This window comes from Hyperolius riggenbachi, chromosome 8, assembly GCF_040937935.1.
Source record: "Hyperolius riggenbachi isolate aHypRig1 chromosome 8, aHypRig1.pri, whole genome shotgun sequence".
Lineage (NCBI taxonomy): Eukaryota > Metazoa > Chordata > Amphibia > Anura > Hyperoliidae > Hyperolius > Hyperolius riggenbachi.
The window spans coordinates 180,701,299-180,726,325 of record NC_090653.1 but is presented as its reverse complement, the minus strand read 5'-3'; the positions used below and the strand labels follow the sequence as shown (position 1 = coordinate 180,726,325).

The 25,027-nt window shown below is 45.1% G+C and overlaps 1 protein-coding gene across 1 annotated transcript in view; it reads left to right on the top strand.

Annotated features, from left to right (window-relative positions):
• The window catches only part of LOC137528401 (ADP-ribosylation factor-like protein 13B), a 2,482,321-nt gene that overhangs the window by 1,575,752 nt on the left and 881,542 nt on the right, over positions 1-25,027 (top strand). The window contains exon 6 of the mRNA XM_068249693.1: positions 11,472-11,656. Within this exon, the coding sequence (XP_068105794.1) occupies positions 11,472-11,656 (185 nt within the window). The remainder of the gene's footprint in view (positions 1-11,471; positions 11,657-25,027) is intronic.

Genomic DNA, 25,027 nt, shown 5'->3' with positions numbered 1-25,027 from the left:
CCTGTGATGGAGCTGATTGTATAAAGGCGTTCTTTTAGAAGGCACCTGGCACTGCTCCCTTGAGTAACAACCAAACGAGTTTCACTTTTCTGTGGTCATGCAAGTTTGTGAGTGATACGTAAGTGACGCAAATGCTGAGCATGTGGTATAGAGGGACTTAGAAGTAGGGCCTCCCCAGAGAGCCTGGTTACAGGAAGACCAAGAAGTCTTGCTCTCTCTCTTCCAGGGGTAATCGCCTAGAGCAGAGAAGTTGTGTGAGCACGAACATCGAAAAGTGAAACATAAAAGAAAAGAAACCAGGTACTGGGAGGTTCAGACGCTGGGATCTGCGGGTCAAGCCGTTTTAGGGGGGATTGTTATAATTTAAGTAGGCCTCAGTTACTTGGCCTGAGTTTTATGTAAAAGGCTTGTCCGCAGTGTATGCCTTTAAAATAAATAGAGGTTTTGTGATGCAGGCAGAGGCATCTCAGGGTCTGCGTGTAGCAGAGGATACACGCAGATACTGAGAACATGTTCCTAAAAGAAGGCCATCGGACTACTCTGACCTTAACACTACACCACAGGAACAGAAAACATTGGCCATATTTACTAAACATCTACGTTCCTGCATATGGGTCAAATGCCTCATTGATTATTAATCAAGTAGGTGTGTATGATGACACCACGAGTGGGTCCACCAATAATCTGGTCTAGGGGGTGGCGAAGATGATGTCATATTTAACTCTTTCCTAGTCGGTATTAAAGGCTGAGGGAGCTATGAGAGCTCACTTCTGCTTCTTCCTTCCGCACTAGCTAGCAAGGCTGACTGGGACGACTTCTAAGCATGTTCTTCCTTTCTGTAATCTGATATAATGTATGCTGTACATAGGTAGTTTAGTGTAACGTAGTTAGGAAGAAGGTACCTGATAGACTTCAGCAGGGAGTCTCATCACGAGCTTGTAACGCAACATGAAGATTGGCATAGCTAGGATATGATGACTGTATCTATCTGTCTTTCTGTGACTTGAATAAATAACGTAAACATTGAAGAAGCCTGAGAAAGTCTATCTCCTGTTTGCTGTGTGGAGAGTCAAGTGATCTCACAGTCTGTGAGACGATGGTGTCGAAGCAAGGTGATAAGAACAGTTTATAACAACCGCCATATTTGTAGGGTACATTTCATAGTGGGAAGTAATTGGGTCAATGAAATTTTAGGATGGATCTGAGGCCAAATCAAGGCTGGTAATGAGGTGGGATAGATGCTCATCGCTTCAATGAGACCCCACTTAGTGTATACTTTTATATTAGACCATTCAGGTATTTGTCTTAGATGAGCGGCCTGGTAATAAAGCTTTAGATTAGGTAGTCCTAGTCCTCCTTGTTCCCGGGATGTCATTAAGACCGAGGCATTAGTTCTGGGGCGAGAATTGTTCCATACAAACTTTAAGCACGTTGTAATAATTTAAATTGCAAAGGTGGTACTTGGACTGGTAGGGTCTCAAATAAGTATAATAATCGGGGCAGCACGTTCATTTTAAGGGAGTAAATTCTGCCTATCCAGGAAATTTTATAAGCTGTCCATTTATGGAGGTCTTGTAGGATGGATTGTACAAGGGATGGGAAGTTTGCTTTATATAGGGTAGAGTAGGTATGGGTTAAAAAGATACCTAGGTATTTAATATTGTATCTCTTCCAATTATAATGAAAAGATTGTTGTAAGGTAGTTAGTAGTGTTTGTGGGATTTTAATGGGGAGGGCTTCCGTTTTTTCTTGATTGAGTTTAAAGCCTGAGATGGATTCAAAGTCCTTCAGTATCGAATGCAATACAGGGAGTGAGGTGAGAGGTTGGGTCAGAGTTAGCAGGATGTCATCCGCGAATAGGGAAATCTTATATTCTTGGGATCTTTGTTTAATTCCTGTGATGTCTGGGTTTTGCCTTATGGCACACGCCAGGGGTTCGATGCTGAGAGCAAATAGGAGGGGAGAAAGGGGACATCCCTGGCGTGTGCCATTAAGAATTGGGAAAGGAGTCGGGGAGCAAAGGGAAGTTTAACTGAGGTGGACGGGGAAGAATACAGGAAATGAACCATGTTAAAGAGACTCTGTAACTTTAAAAAGATCCCCTGGGGGGTACTCACCTCGGGTGGGGGAAGCCTCCGGATCCTAATGAGGCTTCCCACACCGTCCTGCGTCCCACGGGGGTCTCGCTGCAGCCCTCTGAACAGCCGGCGACAGGCCCGACTGTAATTTCAATATTTACCTTTGCTGGCTTCAGCGGGGGCGCTGTGGCTGCATTCGGCTCGGAAATAGATGGAAATACCCGATCTCCGTCGGGTCCGCTCTACTGCGCAGGCGCCGGAGACTTGCGCCTGCGCAGTAGAGCGGACCCGACGGCGATCGGGTATTTCCGCCTACTTCGGAGCCGACAGCCGTCAGAGCGCCTGCGCAGGAGCCAGGAAGGTAAATATTACGTCACGGCTGTACGGAGGGCTGCAGCGAGACCCCCAAGGGACGCAGGATGGCGTGGGAAGCCTCATTAGGATCCGGAGGCTTCCCCCACCCGAGGTGAGTACCCCCAGGGGATCTTTTTAAAGTTACAGAGTCTCTTTAACATGGTTCATTTCCATTTAAATACATTTAAATTTTTTATAGTAAGAATATGATAAACCGTCTGGTCCAGGAGCTTTAGAGGAGGGTAAACATTTGATTACTTCTAGAATCTCTTCATTCGTTATGGGGGAGTTTAGGAGTTTAATGTTGTCTTCGGTTAACTTTGGTAGGGATAATTGGTTTAGGAACTCGTCAATCTTGGATAGGTGTGTAGAGGGACAGGAAGGCTGAGGGAGATTATAAAGTTGTTGATAATAATCCGTAAAAATGTGGGCAATTTTTTGGGGATGATAATGCATGGTTCCCTGTGGGTCTTTTATAGAATATATGGATTGTTGGGATGATTTTGGGTTCAGTTTGCGCGCCAGAATGGTATGTGGTTTATTACCCCGTTCGAAGAAAAGTTGTCTAGTCCATCTCAGGCTTTTTTCTAGCTGTACAGATTGGATTGTCTGTATTTCGTGTTTAATGGTTTTGTGATGATTTGCTCAGCTGCCTGTGCAGGCAGCCAGCCTTTTGACCATTGTGTAGGTTTGCATGCTGCAGGACTCTGGAAAGAAGAGCTTCTGTCAGTTTTGCAGCTTGTGCTTGCAGAGGAATTTGCATACGTTGTCATGCAAATTGCCTGGCCACATTCATTGGAGGCGTGTACTATAAGTACTATGTCTTTCCCACAATGCTTCGCTGTTCATAAGGATTTCGTCCTATGTAACACTCCTGGTGGGGTGTCAGCCTTGCTCTCTGTTTGAACATCAGCTTAGAGTAATTCCTGAATCTGCGCTAGGCAGATTTCCCTAGTGCAGTTAGGATTGTATTATCTGTATTGCCTGTTCTGTCTTGTCTTGCCTGTTGCCATTGTCCTGTCCCTATGGTGGTTGACAGGAAATGGTTCTGATCTCTGTTCTTGGAGTATAGCTGGTGCAGCGGTTGCTACCAGCTATCTCTTCTGTTCTGTCTCCTGGGATCGCACTAGCTACTTTTTGCTAGCGCTGGGGATCCTTCTGTTCTGTCTCCTGGGATCGCGCTAGCTACTTTTCGCTAGCGCTGGGGATCCTTCTGTTCTGTCTCCTGGGATCGCGCTAGCTACTTTTCGCTAGCGCTGGGGATCCTTCTGTTCTGCTACTCTGTACCTGGATTGCGCTAGCCACTTTTCGCTAGTGCTGTGGATCCTATCTCTCGCTTGTCCCTGTTTTCGTTTGTCTGTCTTATCTGCCTCGACCGCTTGCTGGAGGCTCGGTGAGGTAACCGTTAAGCAAGCGTTCGCGTCCTCTGTTTCATGTTTGTCTGTCGATGGTTAGTTAGGCGTGCTTGTCTCTATTGTGCTTATCACGTGGAGACCGCGCATAACCGCGTGCACTGTTGCGAATGAGTGCGGTGTTCGCGGTTAGCTAGCGTTTGTTGTTTTCCGCATCTTCTCATTGTATTATTTACTGTGCCTTTGCTAACCTCGTATTCTGTCCTGATCTGCCTTGTGTCTCGTCTGGCGATCGCACCTCTCGCGATCGCGTTCCTATTTCATATCTGCTGTTGTGTGTGTGCGGTCGTGGGGTGGCGACTGGATTGGCGCACACACATACAACCTGTCCCTTTGCTCATTCTCATTCGCAATCGCCTCTCTTGCGATTGCGTTCTGCATTTCGTACAATTCCTGTCTGGCATTTGTGGAGGTACAGAGGATTGGTTCCTCTGCACTCCCCAGCGCCATCTGCCGACAGGAATTTTCCCTCTACGGGTGCGTAGCACCTTTTGCTGGGTTCCTGCAATTACACGATTGTGGACAATTTCCGCCGTGTCAGCGCACGCATTGTGCGCTGATCACAGAGAAAGTTCCACAATCGTTACAGGTTTGCATAGCTGAGTAATGTAGTTGAGACGGATCATCCCTATATGTGGTCTGTACCTGTTTAAGTTTCGAGTGAAGAATTAAGAGTTTAGAGTAGGACATTTTTTTGCGTTTGGTAGCTTCTGATATAAATAACCCTCTAATAAAAGCTTTATGTGCTTCCCATAACGTTCCAAAGGATGAGACGGATCCATCATTAATGTCAAAGTATGATTGTAGTTCTTCAGAAAATTTGGAAAGGAGGTCTTTATCCTGTAATAAATTTTTATTTAATCTCCAGAAGTTTGGCTTATGGGGACGGGAGAGTAAATCAATCTCTACAGTAACCGCTTGATGGTCTGACCAAGAAATCGGTTGTATTTCAGCTCTTTTCAGTAGGGGTATAGTGGTGGCTGTGGTGAAAAAGTAATCTAAGCGGGAATGGGATGCATGAGGAGGGGAGAAAAAGGTATATTCTATAGAGGTGGGGTTGAAAATTCGCCATAGGTCCAGCAGCCTATATTGTCTTAAAAGTACTCTAAAGTTACGGGAGTTGCGACTATGTGGAGATTTAGCAGTCCTGTTCGAGGGGGTGTGTCTATCTTTTAGGTCCGAGAAGGCTAAATTAAAATCTCCGCCTATCAGTAGAGTACCTGTAGTAATTTTGGATAGTTTTCTAAGGAAAGTTGTTAAAAATGATATTTGATTTTGGTTAGGGACATATACGTTAGCCAGCGTAATAGATTTCCCAAATAGGGTACCTACAATGATTAGGTAGTGGCCTTTGGGATCAGGGACAGTTTTAGTAATTTGCAGTGGAAATGTCTTTTTATAGACGATAGCTACTCCTGCCTTCTTCTTAGGGCCCGAGGCTAAGCACACCCCAGAAAATAGTCTATCATAGAGGCGAGGTTGATCCTTTTTACATAAATGAGTCACCTGTAGGAAAGCTAAATCAATGTTCATCCTCTTTAAGTCTCGAAAGAGAGAAAACCTTTTCTGAGGTGTGTTCAGGCCTTTGGCATTTAATGTCATAATATTAACCATGATCTAACTTGGATTGGAGGCAGATATCTAACTGGAGGACAAACCGTTTTAACCTGAAAAAAAACACATAACAGAAACCAAACAATAACAATATTAAAGGATTCAGATAGCATAGAATATGCGCAATACCCAAAGATTCTGCCACCATTAATCCGGTGGCTAACTTTAGGGGCAGCATAAAACTGTTGCCTGTATGGAGACCGCCTCAGGTTGGCTGTCTGCCGAGGCAGCCAGGCAAGTCGAGGGTTGGTCCCCCTGAGGTACATGAGAAGTCCCAAGAAGAAATAAGTGGTGATCCACATAATTAGTGGTGTTAGAAGATAATAGGGAGAGTCATCGTCCGCCGTTCGCTGCTGCATTGTAGCGTCAGCAAAAAGATTAGGGTGCTTGACAAGTCATCATGTCAAAATGAAAAACAGGAGGTTCATACAGTTCCAGGATGGTGTTCTAGTGAGAGACAACAAGAACGATATTTCACACCCCAGACGGCTGGTCTTCCATGTCATTTGTATTATCTGGGAAAGTGATGCTGCGGATAGGGAGTTTAGTCCATTCTGAAATATGTCGTACCTTCCTTGGAGGGGAGGACATAGGGAAAGAGCGAGACAAAACAGTGGAAGTGGGAGGTAGTTTAAGGCCTAGTTGTTTGAGGAATAGGGGAGCATCATCAAAATCAGACAAAGTCAGGATCAGGCCTTGTTTGTTTACTATTAGACGAAAGGGGAATCCCCATTTGTATAAGATCCCAGCTTCTCTGAGCAATTGTGTGACCGGCTTGAGAGCTCTGCGTTTCGCCAAAGTTATTAAAGACAGATCGTTGTAAATGGCAATATCGTCCCCTTTAAATGAGATGGTGGATTTATTTCTGAGAGCTTTGAGAAGGGCATCTTTAGCCTCATAGTAATGAAGTTTAGCAATAATGTCCTTTGGTCTCTGGGCACCAGGTCGGCGTTCCCCTAAAGATCTGTGGGCTCTTTCAATTCTCCACATTTCGTCAGCCATATCAGGGAGTAGTGAGTGAAAAAGTTCCTTGAGATAGGTCTCAGTATGTTCATTCCTCAGGGACATAGAAACCCCTTTAATGCGCACATTTTGTCTCCTCTCTCTATTCTCCATGTCCTCTTGTGCTGTGCGAATGGATTTTATGTCAGTTTGCATGAGTTGCTGTTCCTCAGATACAGTGGTGTGAAAAACTATTTGCCCCCTTCCTGATTTCTTATTCTTTTGCATGTTTGTCACACTTAAATGTTTCTGCTCATCAAAAACCGTTAACTATTAGTCAAAGATAACATAATTGAACACAAAATGCAGTTTTAAATTATGGTTTTTATTATTTAGTAAGAAAAAAAACTCAAAATCTACATGGCCCTGTTTGAAAAAGTAATTTTTGTTAAAAAATAACGTAACGGTGGTTTATCACACCTGAGTTCAATTTCTGTAGTCACCCCCAGGCCTGATTACTGCCATACCTGTTTCAATCAAGAAATCACCAAAAGCACCTCAACAGCTAGACATCATGCCAAGATCCAAAGAAATTCAGGAACAAATGAGAACAAATGAGAACAAAAGTACTGTAATTGAGATCTATCAGTCTGGTAAAGGTTATAAAGCCATTTCTAAAGCTTTGGGACTCCAGCGAACCACAGTGAGAGCCATTATCCACAAATGGCAAAAACATGGAACAGTGATGAACCTTCCCAGGAGTGGCCGGCCGACCAATATTACCCCAAGAGCGCAGAGAAAACTCATCCGAGAGGCTACAAAACACCCAAGGACAACATTTAAAGAACTGCAGGCCTTACTTGCCTCAATTAAGGTCAGTGTTCACGACTCCACCATAAGAAAGAGACTGGGCAAAAATGGCCTGCATGGCAGATATCCAAGGCGCAAACCATTTTTAAGCAAAAAGAACATTAAGGCTCGTCTCAATTTTGCTAAAAAAACATCTCAATGATTGCCAAGACTTTTGGGAAAATACCTTGTGGACCGACGAGACAAAAGTTGAACTTTTTGGAAGGTGCGTGTCCCGTTACATCTGCTGTAGAAGTAACACAGCATTTCAGCAAAAGAACATCATACCAACAGTAAAATATGGTGGTGGTAGTGTGATGGTCTGGGGTTGTTTTGCTGCTTCAAGACCTGGAAGGCTTGCTGTGATAGAGAGAACCATGAATTCTACTGTCTACCAAAAAATCCTGAAGGAGAATGTCTGGCCATCTGTTCGTCAACTCAAGCTGAAGCGATCTTGGGTGCTGCAGCAGGACAATGACCCAAAACACACCAGCAAATCCACCTCTGAATGGCTGAAGAAAAACACAATGAAGACTTTGGAGTGGCCTAGTCAAAGTCCTGACCTGAATTTTATTGAGATGTTGTGGCATGACCTTAAAAAGGCGGTTCATGCTTGAAAACTCTCAAATAAAGCTGAATTACAACAATTCTACAAAGATGCGTGGGCCAAAATTCCTCCAGAGCGCTGTAAAAGATTTGTTGCAAGTTATCGCAAACGCTTGATTGCAGTTATTGCTGCTAAGGGTGGCCCAACTAGTTATTAGGTTCAGGGGGCAATTTCTTTTTCACACAGGGCCATGTAGGTTTTGAGTTTTTTTTCTCACTAAATAATAAAAACCATCATTTAAAACTGCATTTTGTGTTCAATTATGTTATCTTTGGTTAATAGTTAACGGTTTTTGATGAGCAGAAACATTTAAGTGTGACAAACATGCAAAAGAATAAGAAATCAGGAAGGGGGCAAATAGTTTTTCACACCACTGTAAGTCAGCTTGTTTTACGGCTAGAGCATCCATCTTGTCTTCTAAGGCCTGTGTACGTTCCCCCAGCCCTGATATATTAGTACGGAGCTCTTGTACTGCAGTGAGAATAATATTTTGCAGAGAGTTGTGGAGGCTGTGGTAATGTTTGTCTAACGTTTGCTCCAGGAGCGCAGCTGTTAGAAGCTGTGTGTTCCCCCCTGTACTCGCCTGATCAGCCGGAGTTGGGTCTGGGAGATCTGCGTGGTCGGCGCCATCTTGGCTGGGCGGAGGGCGGAGGAATTTGTCCATGGCGCCCGCTGTTGTGGCACTTTTTTGGGCTCCTTTGCTGGCCATATGGTGCTGGGGGACGTGCGGGGGCCGTCTGTCGCAGAACCGCCCGTCTTTGTAGCTGTGGGAGCGGAGGAAGCAGCGGTAAGTGGCGGCGGCGGTTGGAGCTCACTCCCTATGCGGCCATCCCGGGTAGCTCGCGCATGCGCCTCCCCTGCACCAGCCTAATTTTATTTAAACCATTATTGCACACTTTCTGTAAATCTAATAAACTTAATTTCCCTTCTCAAATATCACTGTGTGTGTCTCCCATATGATATATTTAACTGACATTTTTTATCATAACAACCAATGGTTTATGCAGGAAAATCATGACGATTAACAAGGTTGTCCAAACTTTTGCATCCCACTGTAGTTAGAGCAACCTCAGTATTAAGTAGCTAGCAGTGCCCCTGACTGAAGGGACATCTCATCATCAGTGGAATGCTGAGAGTTGGGTGAGTAACCTCTCATTTACACTCTCATCAGGACTCTGCATAGGGAAGGAGGGAGGGAGGAGCTCTGGGAGCAGATTGAGCCACCTTTTCCTCATAAGGCGCCTGTAGGCACGTGCCTACAGTACCTTATGATAAATCCAGTCCTGCTTGCAGTTTCAGTAGGAAGGGTGTAGCTGATAAACAAGTAGAACATAATGTCCCAATCATCTTAATCAATAGTTTAAACTAAAAAAGCAGATCTCATATTTTCTTTATATATGTGTCAGGGCAGGATTTACCATAAGGCACTGTAGGCATGTGTCTACAGGCGCCTGATGATGAAAGGCATCTCACTCCCCTCTCCGAGTGCCTCGCTCCTACCTTATCTATGCAGAGTGCAGTGTAAATGAGAAGTTACTCACCCGGGTCTCTGCATTCCACTGACCAGATATCCCTTCAGTCAGGGGCACCTCTAGCACCTCAATACTGAGGGCATTTCTGGCTACCTGTAACGAAAAATCCGCAACGCTGGATGGATTGCGGAAAAATGGTCGCATCCAGTCCGGCAAGCGCACTTTCCAACGCGGGATGCGGAAATTCGTCTGCATCCGCTGCGCAAACCCGTCCGAGCACTCTGCTCCAAACTCACCAGCATGCTGCTCACCAGGGCTCTGTCATCTTGCCTCTAGGGGGTGCGCGTGCACGCCAGACACGCCTTTATACTCTTAGAAAGCGTGTCAGTTGACCTGGAGGTCAGATGACATTTTAGCCTGCTCTGATTGGTTGCTGCCTGGGGTGGAGACTTCTCTCCCAGGCAGTATATAAAGAAGTGCTTTTCAGTCACACTTCGTCTGTGTTTGCGATACCCTGTGTCAGCACTCAGACCTAGTCAGCCTTGTCTCTGGTATTGTGTTATATATTGGTTTATTGCCAATATATACACATATTATACTGTCTTGATTTACCGTTTATGATTCTGTGCCTGTTTTGACTATTCTTCTGCTTCCTGATTCTGTACTTCACCAGCCCGTACCGTTATCGGCTATTGGCTTGGTTTCCGACTATTCTCTTGTCTCACGTTTCTGTACTGTTGCCGCCTGATCTGTTGCCGAACCTCATTTTGTCTGACCTTTCTCCCTTCAGTGGAACGTCTCCCACTGTAGGGTTCTATCAGAGGCTTGCCTCTTGAGACGACCGCCTCTAGCAAACCCTTGCTGCTAGAGGCTGAGATTCCTCCATTACGTCCTTTGGAGGATCTCACACACGGGGTTCCCATTCAGAGGTAACCACACCTCTGAGGAATTACTGTGTGGTGGACTTTCCACAATACTTGTGAATTCATACTGTATATCATTGTTGTCTGTTGTTCCAGATTGTATTTCTGTGCCCTATAGAGATACTCTATTGCACCAAGCATCTTCTTGCATCCGATTGTTCCATGTCACGCTATACTTGCATTATTAGTGATGCAGATCACCATATAATCAGGTATAGCATCTGTATTATTGGTGATACTGCAGATCACCAATAATCAGAAAGTCTGTGCTTGCTGACACCAATCGTTACACTACCTAATGCTCAGGGACACCTGTAGCTACCTATGACGGGCAAGTGAAATAGGGGAGAGGTGACAGCTGGGACCACCAGCACATTTGCAGTGCAGTTTGGTGGGGGTTTAGTAGGCCCATGGAGCGCGAAGTCTAGGATGCCAGAACATTTGTGCCTATGGGCTCCTGAGATGTAAATCCGGGTCTGATATGTGTGTTATACTAAAAAGATACAAAATGGAAAATATTATGCCATATATCCCTTCAGACAGCTCTAAGAAAAGACTAGAACCAACCTCTTTTCCCCAGCCTTTGAGACTGCAGAATGCAAGGTCACAGCGCTTTGAGTCCCCAGGGATATGAGTGTTATACAGATATTATTATTATTATTAACAATATTATTAAGCAAGTATCAACAGCACCGTTTAAGCGAAAAGTAGCTCTTTACTGAAGAACATGCAAATAAAATTACATGTCAGAAATGGGCTGAAGGCAACTACAGCCCGCTGCATGTCGCTTTGAAACAGCGGACTGTAGATTGCCTTCAGCCCATTTCTGACATGTAGTTTTAATTGCATGTTTTTCAATAAAGAGCTACTTTTTGCTTAAGCGGTGTTGCTGATACTTGCTCTTTATTGCTTTTGATCTCGGTGGGCAGCTATAACACGCTTGTTTCCATTTTTGAGTGCTGGGCCTAACACTTTTTTGTATTATTATTATTATTTATACTTACTCCAAATTGAATAATCGCAAATACCTTGTGTTTTAAGAAGGCAAATTTCTTCAGCATAGTATATCATTCCCTTTATCCACTTATAATCTAAAAAAGAAAACAAGGCGCCTATTATTCGCACCATAACATAATTAGGTCCATAACATGTCAGTTTGGTTAAATGTCTGCCTGCATGTGGAATTAACAGTTTTAATTCTTGCTTATTGATTTCCATAGGAACCATGTTCAGCTAGCACAGACTTTTGTTCACATCGCGACTGGACCATTTTAAAGGGACTGCAATGGATTTTAAAGTCTATGACCCCCAGCTATTCTACATTGTCAGATAATCCCTTACATGTGGTTAAAGAACAGAAAGAAAATATACATCTAAGATCATCTGTAAAACCACAGCATATAAGGTACAACAGAATAACCAATTTGCAACTTGATAATTCCAGATTTTTATTATTTATTTTTTGTGTGTGCATTGTTTTGTTTAGATGTAATTTACTGTGTGCAAACCCAAAACTATTATTTCATGTGTAACTGCAAATGTGTGCATATTTGTGCCATATAGTGGGGTGCCCAGTGGGTTGAAACACAGATATTGAACTACAGAAATCTTAAGAAAAAGGATGATGAGTGCCAATATAGTGTAGTATTTATTGAAATGGAGAAAATAAATAATCTAAAAATACTACTTACGAACATGGATTGCTAATAGGTAACCATAGTTTCGGACATGTGGAAAACAACATCTCCACTCAGATATAGTGTAGGAAAATGCCAAACTGGAACCACTAGATGTGGATCTCGGGGGTACCCCTATTAGAGGAAATAAACTATACAGGGTGGGAGGAGGTGCCCTAATATAAACAGATTAATTATGGGATGAAAATAACAAGTAACTGTCTTACCTGAATATGGAAGTTTAGAAATTATTTAAGGAGCACCAATATAAACTGCTTCTTCAGGTTAATAAAATAGTGTATAAAAATAAACATACAAAAAGGGCTCCCAGTCACATGCAAAAATGCCCTAAAATTCCAAACCACTCTTCCCAGGGAATTCTTATATTAATTCAGGCGCATATAAAAAATATATATAACAATATTATATGACAGTCCCACAATACTAGTGCTGGGCCGAAATTAAGCATTAGCGTAATTACGCATCATAATTCACTACAAATGCACCGTAAGCGTTACGTGTAAGATTACGGTATTACACGTAATTAATTACGCGTAGACCGTAAGTTACGTTATTACGCGTAACAAATTCTGCGTAAGACCGTAAACTCCTATTGAGATTAAACAGTCTGCCGTAATCGCGTAATGTTACGCTCCCGTATAATATAAAAAAGCCGCCGACTTTAAGGGTTAATAGCAAAGCCCCCTTAAATGCTAAGAGCCTCAAATTTGGAGAATATATTAAGGAGATCAGAAGGAATAAGAGGAAAAAAGACCTTATAGTTTTTCAGAAAATCGATTTTAAAGTTTCGAAGGAAAAATGTATACATTTAAAAACCCGCTGACTTTAACGGTTAATAGCAAAGCCTACTTAAAATATAGGAACACCAAATTCCCAGGGTATATTAAGGGGATCAGTGGGAATAAGAGGAAATTTTTTTTTTCAAAAAGACCTTATAGTTTTTGAGAAAATCGATTTGTAAGTTTCAAGGGGAAAAATGTCTTTCAAATGCGGAAAATGTCAGTTTTTTTTGCACAGGTAACAATAGTGTATTATTTTCATAGATTCCCCCAAGTGGGAAGAGTTTTACTTACTTCGTTCTGAGTGTGGGAAATATAAAAAAAAAAGACGTGCTCCCAGACCTCTTTAACCCCTTGTCCCTCATGCAGGCTGGTATAGCCAGAATGCGGAGCACCGGCCGCGTGGGGCTCTGCACCCTGACTATACCAGCCCGCATGGTCCATGGATTGAGGGGTCTCAGAAGGGGAGGGGCAACCAAGCTTTCCCCTCCCCCTCCGAGCCCTTGTCCAATCCAAGGACAAGGGGCTCTTCTCCACCTCCGATGGGGGGAGGAGGTGGAGGCCGCGATTTCCTGGGGGGGGGGGGTTCATGGTGGCATCTGGGAGTCCCCTTTAAAAAGGGGTCCCCCAGATGCCCACCCCTCCTCCCAGGAGAAATGAGTATAGGGGTACTTGTACCCCTTACCCATTTCCTTTAAGAGTTAAAAGTAAATAAACACACAAACACTTAGAAAAAGTATTTTAATTGAACAAAAAACATAACCACGAAAAAAGTCCTTTAATATTCTTAATTAACCATTAATACTTACCTGTCCCTTTAAATAAATGATCCCTCGCAATAGCCTCGGAAATGTTCTATCAGTTACAATGTAACAAAGTTATTACAATGTAACAACTTTGTTACATTGTAACTACGCCGCACCCGACGTCACTCGCCGCTCAGCCGCCGCATACACGCGTCCTTGCAGGACGCTAAGTCCCCGCCGGCTCCCTCTGTCCACCCCGCCCACATCTGTCACCCACATGTCACCCACATGTGGGTGACATGTGGGAGAGGCAGGGAGGGCAGCGGGAGCCGGCGGGACTTAGCGTCCTGCACGGACCCGACAGAGCTCTGAGCTATATAGCTCAGAGCTCTCTAAGCATCTTTGAATTTGGGCTCCAAGGAGCCCCATTGGTCCTTAGCAGACCAATGGGGTTCCTTCGAGGGACCCCATTGGTCTGCTAAGGACCAATGGGGCTCCTTGGAGCCCAAATTCAAAGATGCTTAGAGAGCTCTGAGCTATATAGCTCAGAGCTCTGTCGGGTCCGTGCAGGACGCTAAGTCCCGCCAGCTCCCGCTGCCCTCCCCGCCTCTCCCGCTGCCCGCCAGCTCCCGCTGCCCTCCCCGCCTCTCCCACATGTCACCCACATGTCACCCACATGTGGGTGACATGTGGGTGACAGATGTGGGCGGGGTGGACAGCGGGAGCCGGCGGGGACTTAGCGTCCTGCACGGACGCGTAAGTGTATGCGGCGGCTGAGCGGCGAGTGACGTCGGGTGCGGCGTAGTTACAATGTAACAAAGTTGTTACATTGTAATAACTTTGTTACATTGTAACTGATAGAACATTTCCGAGGCTATTGCGAGGGATCATTTATTTAAAGGGACAGGTAAGTATTAATGGTTAATTAAGAATATTAAAGGACTTTTTTCGTGGTTATGTTTTTTGTTCAATTAAAATACTTTTTCTAAGTGTTTGTGTGTTTATTTACTTTTAACTCTTAAAGGAAATGGGTAAGGGGTACAAGTACCCCTATACTCATTTCTCCTGGGAGGGGGGGTGGGCATCTGGGGGACCCCTTTTTAAAGGGGACTCCCAGATGCCACCATGAACCCCCCCTCAGGAAATCGTGGCCTCCACCTCCACCGCCCATCGGAGGTGGAGAAGAGCCCCTTGTCCTTGGATTGGACAAGGGCTCGGAGGGGGAGGGGAAAGCTTGGCTGCCCCTCCCCTTCTGAGACCCCCCAATCCATGGACCATGCGGGCTGGTATAGTCAGGGTGCGGAGCCCCACGCGGCAAATGCTCCGCATTCTGGCTATACCAGCCTGCATGGGGGACAAGGGGTTAAAGAGGTCTGGGAGCACGTCTTTTTTTTTTATATTTCCCACACTCAGAACGAAGTAAGTAAAACTCTTCCCACTTGGGGGAATCTATGAAAATAATACACTATTGTTGCCTGTGCAAAAAAAAACTGACATTTTCCGCATTTGAAAGACATTTTTCCCCTTGAAACTTACAAATCGATTTTCTCAAAAACTATAAGGTCTTTTTGAAAAAAAAAATTTTCCTCTTATTCCCACTGATCCCCTTAATATACCCTGGGAATTTGGTGTTCCTAAATTTTAAGCAGGCTTTGCTATTAACCGTTAAAGTCAGCGGGTTTTTAAATGTATACATTTTTCCTTTTAAACTTTAAAATCGATTTTCTGAAAAACTATAAGGTCTTTTTGAAAAAAAAAAAATTTCCTCTTATTCCTTCTGATCTCCTTAATACATTCTCCAAATTTGAGGCTCTTAACAATTAAGGGGGCTTTGCTATTAACCCTTAAAGTCGGCGGCTACCTAACATTGATCCATGTGTCAACTTTTCCGCTTGGGAGCATGGCCTTACGCATTAATTGCTAGTACGAAATTACGCGTAAGACCGTATCGTAACAACCTGCATTACGGTATTCTTACGCGTAATTGCGTAAGGACCATGCGTAATTACAGACATGAAACATAGATAAATGTCTACGCCGTAACCGTAATTCCGTAATGCGTAATAGCGTAAAATTACGCGTAATGATCCGTAAGCGTAGTTTTTTCCATTACGCCCAGCACTACACAATACACCCACTCCACTAGAAGATAGGTAGGGTAACAGCAATACTATGAATCATGAGGACATAATTAAAAATGTTTAATTATAACTTAATAACACACTCTAACATTAGCCCAATTATCTCTGGTATGTATAGATGGCCCAATCAGTTCGCCGGCGGACAGTTCCTGGTGAATTTCCACTGTTCACATTCTTGGCGAACTGCAAACATAGTGTTTGACCCGCCCCCTATACATCATCATGGAGTCAAACTTTGACCCCTTAGCTCACAGTCAGCAGACTCATGGCAGCCAATCAGCTAACACACCTTCCTGGACCTCCCACCCCCTATTAAAAAGCAGTTGCAGTGGCCACATTGGATTAATTCTCGCTGGCTGCTGACTGTTAGTGAGAGCAGGGTCAGACTTGCTGCAGATAGGGAAAGCATTAGCTAGGCCTGTGTTCTTGTTCCTCACTTGCTGTGAAAGCACCCAATCAGCTAACACACCTTCCTGGACCTCCCACCCCCTATTAAAAAGCAGTTGCGGTGGCCACATTGGATTAATTCTCGCTGGCTGCTGACTATTAGTGAGAGCAGGGTCAGACTTGCTGCAGATAGGTAGGGAAAGCATTAGCTAGGCCTGTATTCTTGTTCCTCACTTGCTGTGAAAGCACACAAAACAGCCCCTTTAAAAGCTAGTTGTAACGGTTGGGTGTGGCAACTCAGATGTCTGATTATTTGGTGATCTGCAGAATCACCAATAATGCAGACGCTATACCTGATTATGTGTGATCTGCAGAATCACCAATAATACCAGTATAGCAGTACAAGGAGTTGAGTATGTAGTGCTTGGTGCAACCGTACTTAATAGTTTGACGAGACCTCACCAGAAGGGCTGGTGAGGTACTATCGGTACACTGACCGTGTAATAGAGTACCGTAACTTTAATAGTTTAGCGAGACTTCACCAGAGAGGGCTGGTGAGGTACTATTGACACACTGACCATGAGCTAAAGTACCAACCCCAGTAAGCTGGATACACTAAGACTGAAGAGATAGAACCTCCCGAGGAGCGGGTGATTCAGACAGTACTACAGCCTAGAGATCACCTGAGGGGCAGGTGATTGAGATTGTACTGCAGCCTGCGGAGCAGGAGATACCTGCAGTACTGACTAATGATCACCTGAGGAGCAGGCGATTCAGGGCGTACTGCAGCCTAGGAACAGGAGGCACAAACAGTACTGTAACTAATGGTCGCCTGAGGAGTAGGCGATTCAGACTGTACTGCAGCCTAGGAGCAATCGGTCATAAGCAAATAACTTCAGCAGAGGAGCTGGTGAAGCTAACACCTCACCAGTGGTGAGGGCCCACTGGTGAGCAGAATGGTCAGACAGGCAATGGTTGGCAACAGAGAGGACAGTATCAGAGCAGAATCATAAGGCAGAAGAGTAGTCGGTAATCAAGCAGAGGTTCAGTAACGTTAGGTAGATAGGCAGATATACAGAACTGGTGAGTTTAGAGCAGAGTCAGAGTATAGCCAGAGTCAAACACAGAATATCAATCACAATATAATAATACCCTAGTCTAGGTGTGAAGTCCTTGGTTTCAACACCTGGGATCTAGTCTAAGGTCTGAGCGCTAACACAGGATGTATTCACGACAGCAGACAGCGCCAGACTGAAGCCCGGAGGCTTAAGAAGCAGAGGAGACCTCACTGGCACGCCCCCCTGCGCTCAGCCAATCCTGGGCGCCGAGAGTCTCCTCTGAGGTCAGCTGAATAGCTGGTCAGCTGACGAGCCTCCTTCCAGCGTAAAGGTCCCATCTGTGCGAGACTGGGGACCCATTGCCAGAGCAACGACCCAACCTCGGCGTCCTAGACGCCAGAGGGACGGGTAGGGGAATGGAGGCAGCTGCGGCGGCACTGCTGTTCGCCGCAGCTGCCTCTTCGGCTGTTACACTAGTACATCAGTCTCCTGTGTATTTTTGTGTGTGTGACACTCCACAGTCCAGTGTGTGTGACACTCCACAGTGCACAATACTGCTGGTGCTACATTCAGTTGCAGGCACAGTAGCACTCCAGTGCATTAGTTTAGGCTGTATTCTGGTAGTTCTATTGCATTTCTCTGTGTGTGATAGGGATGATCGGAACAGGCGATTTCTGATGTCGCGGTAATTCCGCCTTCCGCTATAACGATATTCCGCTACCGCTACATTCCGGCAGGTTTCCCACAGTATTCCGCGGAATTCCACATTCCAGCGGAACAATTTCCACAATGTTAAAGGGAACCTAATGGATGTTTCCTTTTAAACAAATACCAGTTCCCTGGCAGTCCTGCTGATAACTTTGGCTTTAGTGGTGGCTGAATCACAATCCTTATTACAATTCTTTTTTGGAGCAGCAGGAGTTGTCGTAGGCCATGGGACCTAGAGGTGGTTTCACGGCGGTCATCACAATTTTTTTTTGTAGCAGCAGGAGTTGTCGTAGGCCATGGGACCTAGAGGTGGTTTCACGGTGGTCATTACAATTTTTTTTTGGAGCAGCAGGAGTTTTCATTGGCCATTGGACCTAGAGGTGGTTCCACGGCAGTCATTACAATTTTTGTTTGGAGCAGCACGAGTTGTCGTAGGCCATGGGACTTAGAGGTGGTTCCATGGCAGTCATTACAATTTTTGTTTGGAGCAGCAGGAGTTGTCGTAGGCTATGGGACCTAGAGGTGGTTCCACGGCAGTCATTATAAATTTTTTTGGGAGCAGCAGGAGTTGTCGTAGGCCATGGGACCTAGAGGTGGTTTCACAGCAGTCATTATATATATATTTTTTGGAGCAGCAGGAGAAGTTGTAGGCCAAAAGCATAGGGTTAGGATAGAATATAACGTCGGGCAGCTGCAAAAGCTGCATTTTTATGATCTAAAAAAGCAAAAAATTTGCAATGATAGTGATAGGCAGCAGAGTTTGAGAGGGAGATCATTTGAGGCTTGAAAATCAGCAAAATTTTAATTTAGTCTGTCTAATCTTCATCAGGAATCAGTGAGAGGGGCCTTGTAATCATCACTGATTCATTAATTTTAATGAACGTTAGTATGTACACATTGTCTATGGACAGACGGGTCCGTTTGGTCGGTGACCACCCCACCTGCAGCACTAAATACTCGCTCAGAAAGAACACTGGCGGCGGGGCATGCAAGAACCTCCAGTGCATACTGAGCGAGTTTAGGTCAGGTATCCAGTTGTTTTGTCCAATACTCCATGGGGTCATCATTACTCTCCATATTGTCTGGAGCACTAGCCGACCCCATGTAATCATTCACCATACGGGCCAGCCGCTGGCGGTGACTACTTTGCCTGCTGGTGGTGCTGCTGCTACAAGGAGTATCTGGCATTGGCTGAAAATATTCCTTCAACATACTCAGCAGGTTCACAGATTGGCTAATGGTGCTGCTGCTGAAAATATTCCTTCAACATACTCAGCAGGTTCACAGATTGGCTAATGGTGTTGCTGCTGGAAGTGGGACCACCAGACCTTTGCTGAGTATGATGAGGCTTGGTAGCTTGGGCCTGGGATACAGGTTCAGGAAATGCATCTTCTACCCAATGAAGACGGGCATCCCGGATGTGGCTCATCCTGGTGTCTGCTTGGGAGGGGGGTATGAACTGCCGCCTTTTCCCCTTGCACCGGGGATCTAAGATGGTGGCCACCCACATGTCGAGCCTTGATTTTAAAGTTTTAATCCAGGGGTCCTTACGGAGGCACTGGAGCATATGCGCAGCCATAAGGAAGAGATGTCTGCCATTAATCACCTCTTCCTGGCTGTCAGAACTGTCGTCATGCTCCAGCTCCACATCAGAATCTTCTTCCCACCCCCGGACAATGGGCTCTTCCGCTTCCACAAGCTCTGCCTCATCATCCAGGACTTGAGCATGCTCACTCACTCCCCCACTTGACTGACCACTGTTCAGTAGGGCTTCCTCCCCCGTCTGAGCACTTTGTCAAGAGCCTTGTCCAGCATGAAGACAATAGAGAGCACTTCTGATATGCTGCAGTGCTCCTCACTAACCAATTTTGTTGCCTGCTCAAACGGCTCCAAGACTTTACGCACCTGTCCAAATAGCTGCCACTGGTCCCCAGTAATGTAGTCCAGTGGCCCTGTTCTGGAGGAAGATGTCTGAGACAGGTATAGCCTGACCTCCATTCGCTGCTCCCAAAACTCTCGAGCATGTGGAGGGTGGAGTTCCACCGCGTCGAACAATCAGAAATAAGCCCGTGCTGCGGCAGGCTATGGCGGCGCTGCAGCAGTTTCAAGGCCGCGGTGGTGGTTGCGGAGCAACGGATGTGGGCTGACATTTTTCATGCTGAGAGGCCACAGCGTCCTTCAACCCATCAAAAGTTCGTAAAAATGTCTGCACTACAAGGTTGAAGACGTGGCCCAAGCAAGGTAAGTGAGTGTAGCCACCTTCAGAAATGGCGGCCAGCATGTTGGCACCATTATCATACCCCACTACACCTGTCTCCAGTTTTCTGGGGAAAAACCACTGCCGAATCTGATCCTGTAAGGCTGCAAGGATTACAGATCCAGTTTGCCTGTTCTCGTCCATGGATTCAAGTTTTAGCACTGCTTGACATCGATGGTGCTGCAGACCAGTGTAGGAGTGGGACTACTTGCTGGGAGGCTCAGCAACGACGGACTTGCCTTGGACAGAACAGGTAGCAGAGGGAAGTAGAACAGGCCTCCCCTTCAACCCACGTGGTGGCACCACCAGCTGAGATGCCCCAGATCTTGCACCCTCCTCAGCAGCACCATGGAGGGTGACCCAATGGGTGGAAAAAGTTAGATACTTTCCCTGCCCATGCCTGCTGCTCCAGCCATCCATAGTGAAGTGCACCTTGCCACCGACAGCGTGATCCATAGACCAGCCGACACACTCCACAATGTGCTGGTGAAGGGCAGGGATAGCATTCCTGGCAAAATAATGGCGGCTGGGGATCCACCATTGTGGAGCAACACTGTTCATCAGTCTGCGGAAGGTGGCACAGTCCACATTATTTTTGACAACAAACGGATCAGTTGCAGTGAGCATCCGCTTCCTCTGCAACATTTCTGGCACAGAGGCCAGACACTGGAACACTGGTGATTCAGAGGAAACCAACAAGGGTGATGATGAGGTGCTTGCCGAGGTCTGAAGCCCTCTTCCAGCCTGGCATGCAGAGGGATTTGAAGTAGAATGGGACTCAGCAGGTTAGATAGGGACAGGACGACTAGAAAAAGAAGAGGAGGGGCCTGTTGCTGCTGCTTTTCCTCCACCCATCTTATTGTAATTCTTTACATATTCGAACTCCCATCTGTGGTGGCTTATCAGCCCCGAAGTGCCAAACCCGCTGCCCGATTTGTCTCTGCTCACCGATTTACGGCACACAGAACAGACTTCCCTGGATGCATCTTCTTCCAGAACAGTAAAATTCCATGCAGGGGACGTGCGTGCACATGGAGCAGTGGTGCGACCTGTTCTAGCACATCTACGCTCAGCATTGGACTGGTGGGTACTGACAGATGGGAAAGCACGTGCAGGCTGCTGGCCAACCGTCTGCTCTATTTCTCCATGCTTCTCACGCCTGCTAGTGCCTAACCCACCAGATAGTGACCACGTTGGATCAGCCGCCTCATCATCCAAAACATCATCCAGTTCAACCAAAGCACTGGAACCCATAAGTGACTCTTCTGGACCCTCCACCTGGCCATGAAACACCTCTGTAAAGCTGACTGGTGGTGATGTAGATTGGTGGTGCCACAAGCTCCCAGTTGTGATGGATTACTGGATGAAGAAAACACAGGGGCCATTTCTGTCACCACAGAACCCACCACTTCTTGGGACCTTGGTCCCATGGTCTCCTCCAATGCCTCATCCCAATCCTCTCTCATCGACATAGATGTGCTTTAATTCTGGAGGAGAGTACTGGGAGGAAGCAACCTCGTCAAGAGAAGCAGCTGCGGTCGGGTTCTGGTCATGAGGAACCTGGCCACTACTGGTGCTGCTGCCACTAGCTTCAAGTTCCTCACACTGGCTAGAGGGTTCCTGATCGAAATAATCAACAACTCTGTTCGCCTGAAAACTGCAGGTGGCTATGAGCGCTCCTCAATTAAGTGTATCTCAATTGGGACTATGTATATCACACATTCAAGAAATTAGGTAAATGAACATATATGTCCCTCCGTATCTATGGATCGCCACACAGTGGGGGGTAAACACCCTAAATGCATATATAGTAGTTAACTGTGCAGGCGCTCAACATCAAGTTTCAACAATAGTGACAGTTCCAGTATTTCAACTCAATAGCAACAGTTCCAATTCCTGATAAACTTCATAGGTTACTAATGACAGTTCAAATTGCTGGTAATCTTCATAAACTCCACTCAACCAGATAGACCCACACTGGGTACTCTCACCAGATTTGCAGGCTGATTGTGTTACAGATCAGCTAAAACGCGTATTTTTGATGATATCCCATCGGTCTCCAGTCAAGCTTTTATCTAGAACTCAAACAGGGATACAAGAACATAGCGTAATCCAGTATACACTATAACGTAAGTGACATCAAGTGTAGCACTTCCACCCATACAGTGCCAAAACCGTGACAACCCTCCACCGATACTGTGAAGGTAATGTTAACCGCTCACCAGATCACAGTGCTGACCACTTGTAGGAGATCAGCTAATGCGTTTTTTAATCCGCCTTCAGAGTATGCAGCCTTCTTCCTGGTTACCTTAAACTCAGAAACAAACGCTGCATAGCGTAACTCTGTATTTATTAAAAGGTTAAAATCACAGCAATACACTCACAAACATCCTTGAATCATGCGCATGTAAATAAATCCTCAGCAGGTCTCGTTAGCGTCCGTTTTCATCTGCAGCGTGTCTCCCAGCTCACACTCGTACGGAAGCTCCGCCTTACTAGTTTTGTCATCTATGACTCATTCAGAGGCTGTCCCCGGAGTGTGTGGGAGACACTTATCAATGCTTCATATGCTAATTTCGCTTCCGCACGGTGCTGCGCTCCAAGTCTCGCTGCTGCTCTAAGCATCTACTTCCTACTAATAGACCAAGCCTCATTATGGATCTCCTATTGATCCCATCGGACTCTGCAGATATATTACTCTATTCTCTATCCTTCCATAGTTTTTATACAAACGGTAACAATATCTCCTAGTTCTGAATATCATAGTGCTAATGAGGCCATAAATAGTTTAAAATCACTAAAACCAAATTACAGTCTAAAAAACGCATACAGCTTCTATAAATGTCCTTCATTACATCGGAATTCCAATCTCCTGCGCCGCGGTGAGCTAAGAAGATGTTTCTCTACATGGTCCAAATCTATTTAATTTTGTGTATATATGTCTTAAACATAATTCCCAGTCTTAATATAAAATATGAATTCATAAATGACTAACCCCAATTAAAGTGCTCAGTGCGTCACAAAAGTGCAATCCCTATGCATGACCATCCATAAATTCAATTATTTACATAACAAAAAATTATATACATGTAACTTGTTTGACTCATCCAGCTACTTTAACTGGGCTCCCAAGAACAATAAATGTGCTTAATATGTGCCTATTTTTAGTGTTTATAAGGGTACTGTTTATAATGCGCCCCAAAGGGGGGGGGGTGTTGACAATTATTCATCTGAATATAAAGTGGCAGTGCAAGGGTAAAAATAGGTGGGGGAGGAATAGGGGAGGGGGGTTAGGTGGGGGGGGGGAGGGGGAAAGAGGGGGGAGGGGTTAAGATAATGTGCAAATACATGTGCCAGGTCATATAGTGCCTATTCTAATCATCAGCTATAAAGCAGTTCAGGTCTAGTTCCACATTCAGCCCGCCCGGGACCATTGACTTGAAGGTGTATATCCATTTCGTCTCCATTCTTGAAATCTCCCTCACCTTATGGTACCCACGCCATCTTGTGTTGAGTTTTTGTAGTGCACAGAAATGCATTCCACTAGGATCCCTTTGATGTTTTTCTGCAAAATGTTTTGATAAGTTGTGACTCATAAATCCCTTTTCGATATTTTTCACATGTTCATTAATTCTCTCCTTTAGTCTTCTTTTGGTGCGGCCTATATACTGAAGGCCACACGGACACCAATAATGTACACCACATAAGTACTATTACATGTGATGAACTCTTTAATTTTGAAACTCTCCCCTGTAACATAGCATGCATTTTGCTGCTGCCTGTGTGCTTGTGCCATGCGACAGGGATTGCATTGTCTGCATGGAAAGAATCCTGTTTGTCCCCACATGTCCCTGTTATCATATCTTGGTTCATCTATGCATGGCTTCACGAGGCTCTTTTGCAAATTACTGGCTTTCCTATAGATTAATTTTGGTACTGGGGGTATGTTTCGTTTTAAAAGAGGATCGTTTTGCAACAGACCCCAATACCTTTTAATGATTGTTTCCACTTCTTTATACTGTGTGTTGTAATCAAGACAGATGGCATAATCAAAACCCGCCCTGTTGTCTACCCCATCTTTGTCTGCAAGGAGTGCTCTCCTTTCAGTTTGTCTGATTCTTCCTAATTCTGCCCTTAACGGGGCTTCTTGGTATCCCTTTTCCATAAATCTGTTCAACGGGATCTCAGCCTGTGTTGTATAATCAGAGTCTTCGGTACAATTCCGTCTAATCCTAGTAAATTGGCTTCTTGGGATGCTCTTAAGCCATGTTTTATGGTGGCAGCTTTTTATCGGTATGTACGAATTCCTATCTGTAGGTTTGAAAAACGTTCTAGTGGTCAACCTAGTATCCTTTTTGGATATGACCACATCCAAAAAGTCAATTTCATTCTCATCCCATTTGGCTGTTTACTTGATACCTTTTTGATTGTCATTGAGCCAACTGATGAATGTTTCCAATTCCAATTCTGTACCCCTCCATATCCAAATGAGGTCGTCAATGTACCTCCGCCATGTTATCACTTGTCTACTATTTGGATGTGCCAACGTGCCAAGCTCCCAATCATCCATAAATATATTTGCAACGCTGGGTGCAAATTTTGCCCCCATGGCGCATCCCAAGATCTGTAGATAATATTGTCCTCCATACCAGAAGTAGTTGTGTGTGAGGGAGAATTTGAGCAGTTCCCAAATAAATTTGATTTGTTCTTCTCTCAGTGTTGTGTAGACTTCCAGGGCTTGTTTCACTGTTCTGATTGCCTCTGAATGAGGAATTATAGTGTATAGGGATGACACATCGGCCGTAACCAGAATGTCACCCCTAGCGACTTGTGTATCATCCAATATTTGTAATAACTGTTTGGTATCTCTCAACAAGAGAGTTAATTTGGCCACTACAGGTTGTAGGAAGCTGTCCACATACTCGCCAACTCTCTGGTTAAGGGACCCTATCCCGCTGACTATTGGTCTACCAGGGGGTTTCTGAATATCCTTGTGAATCTTT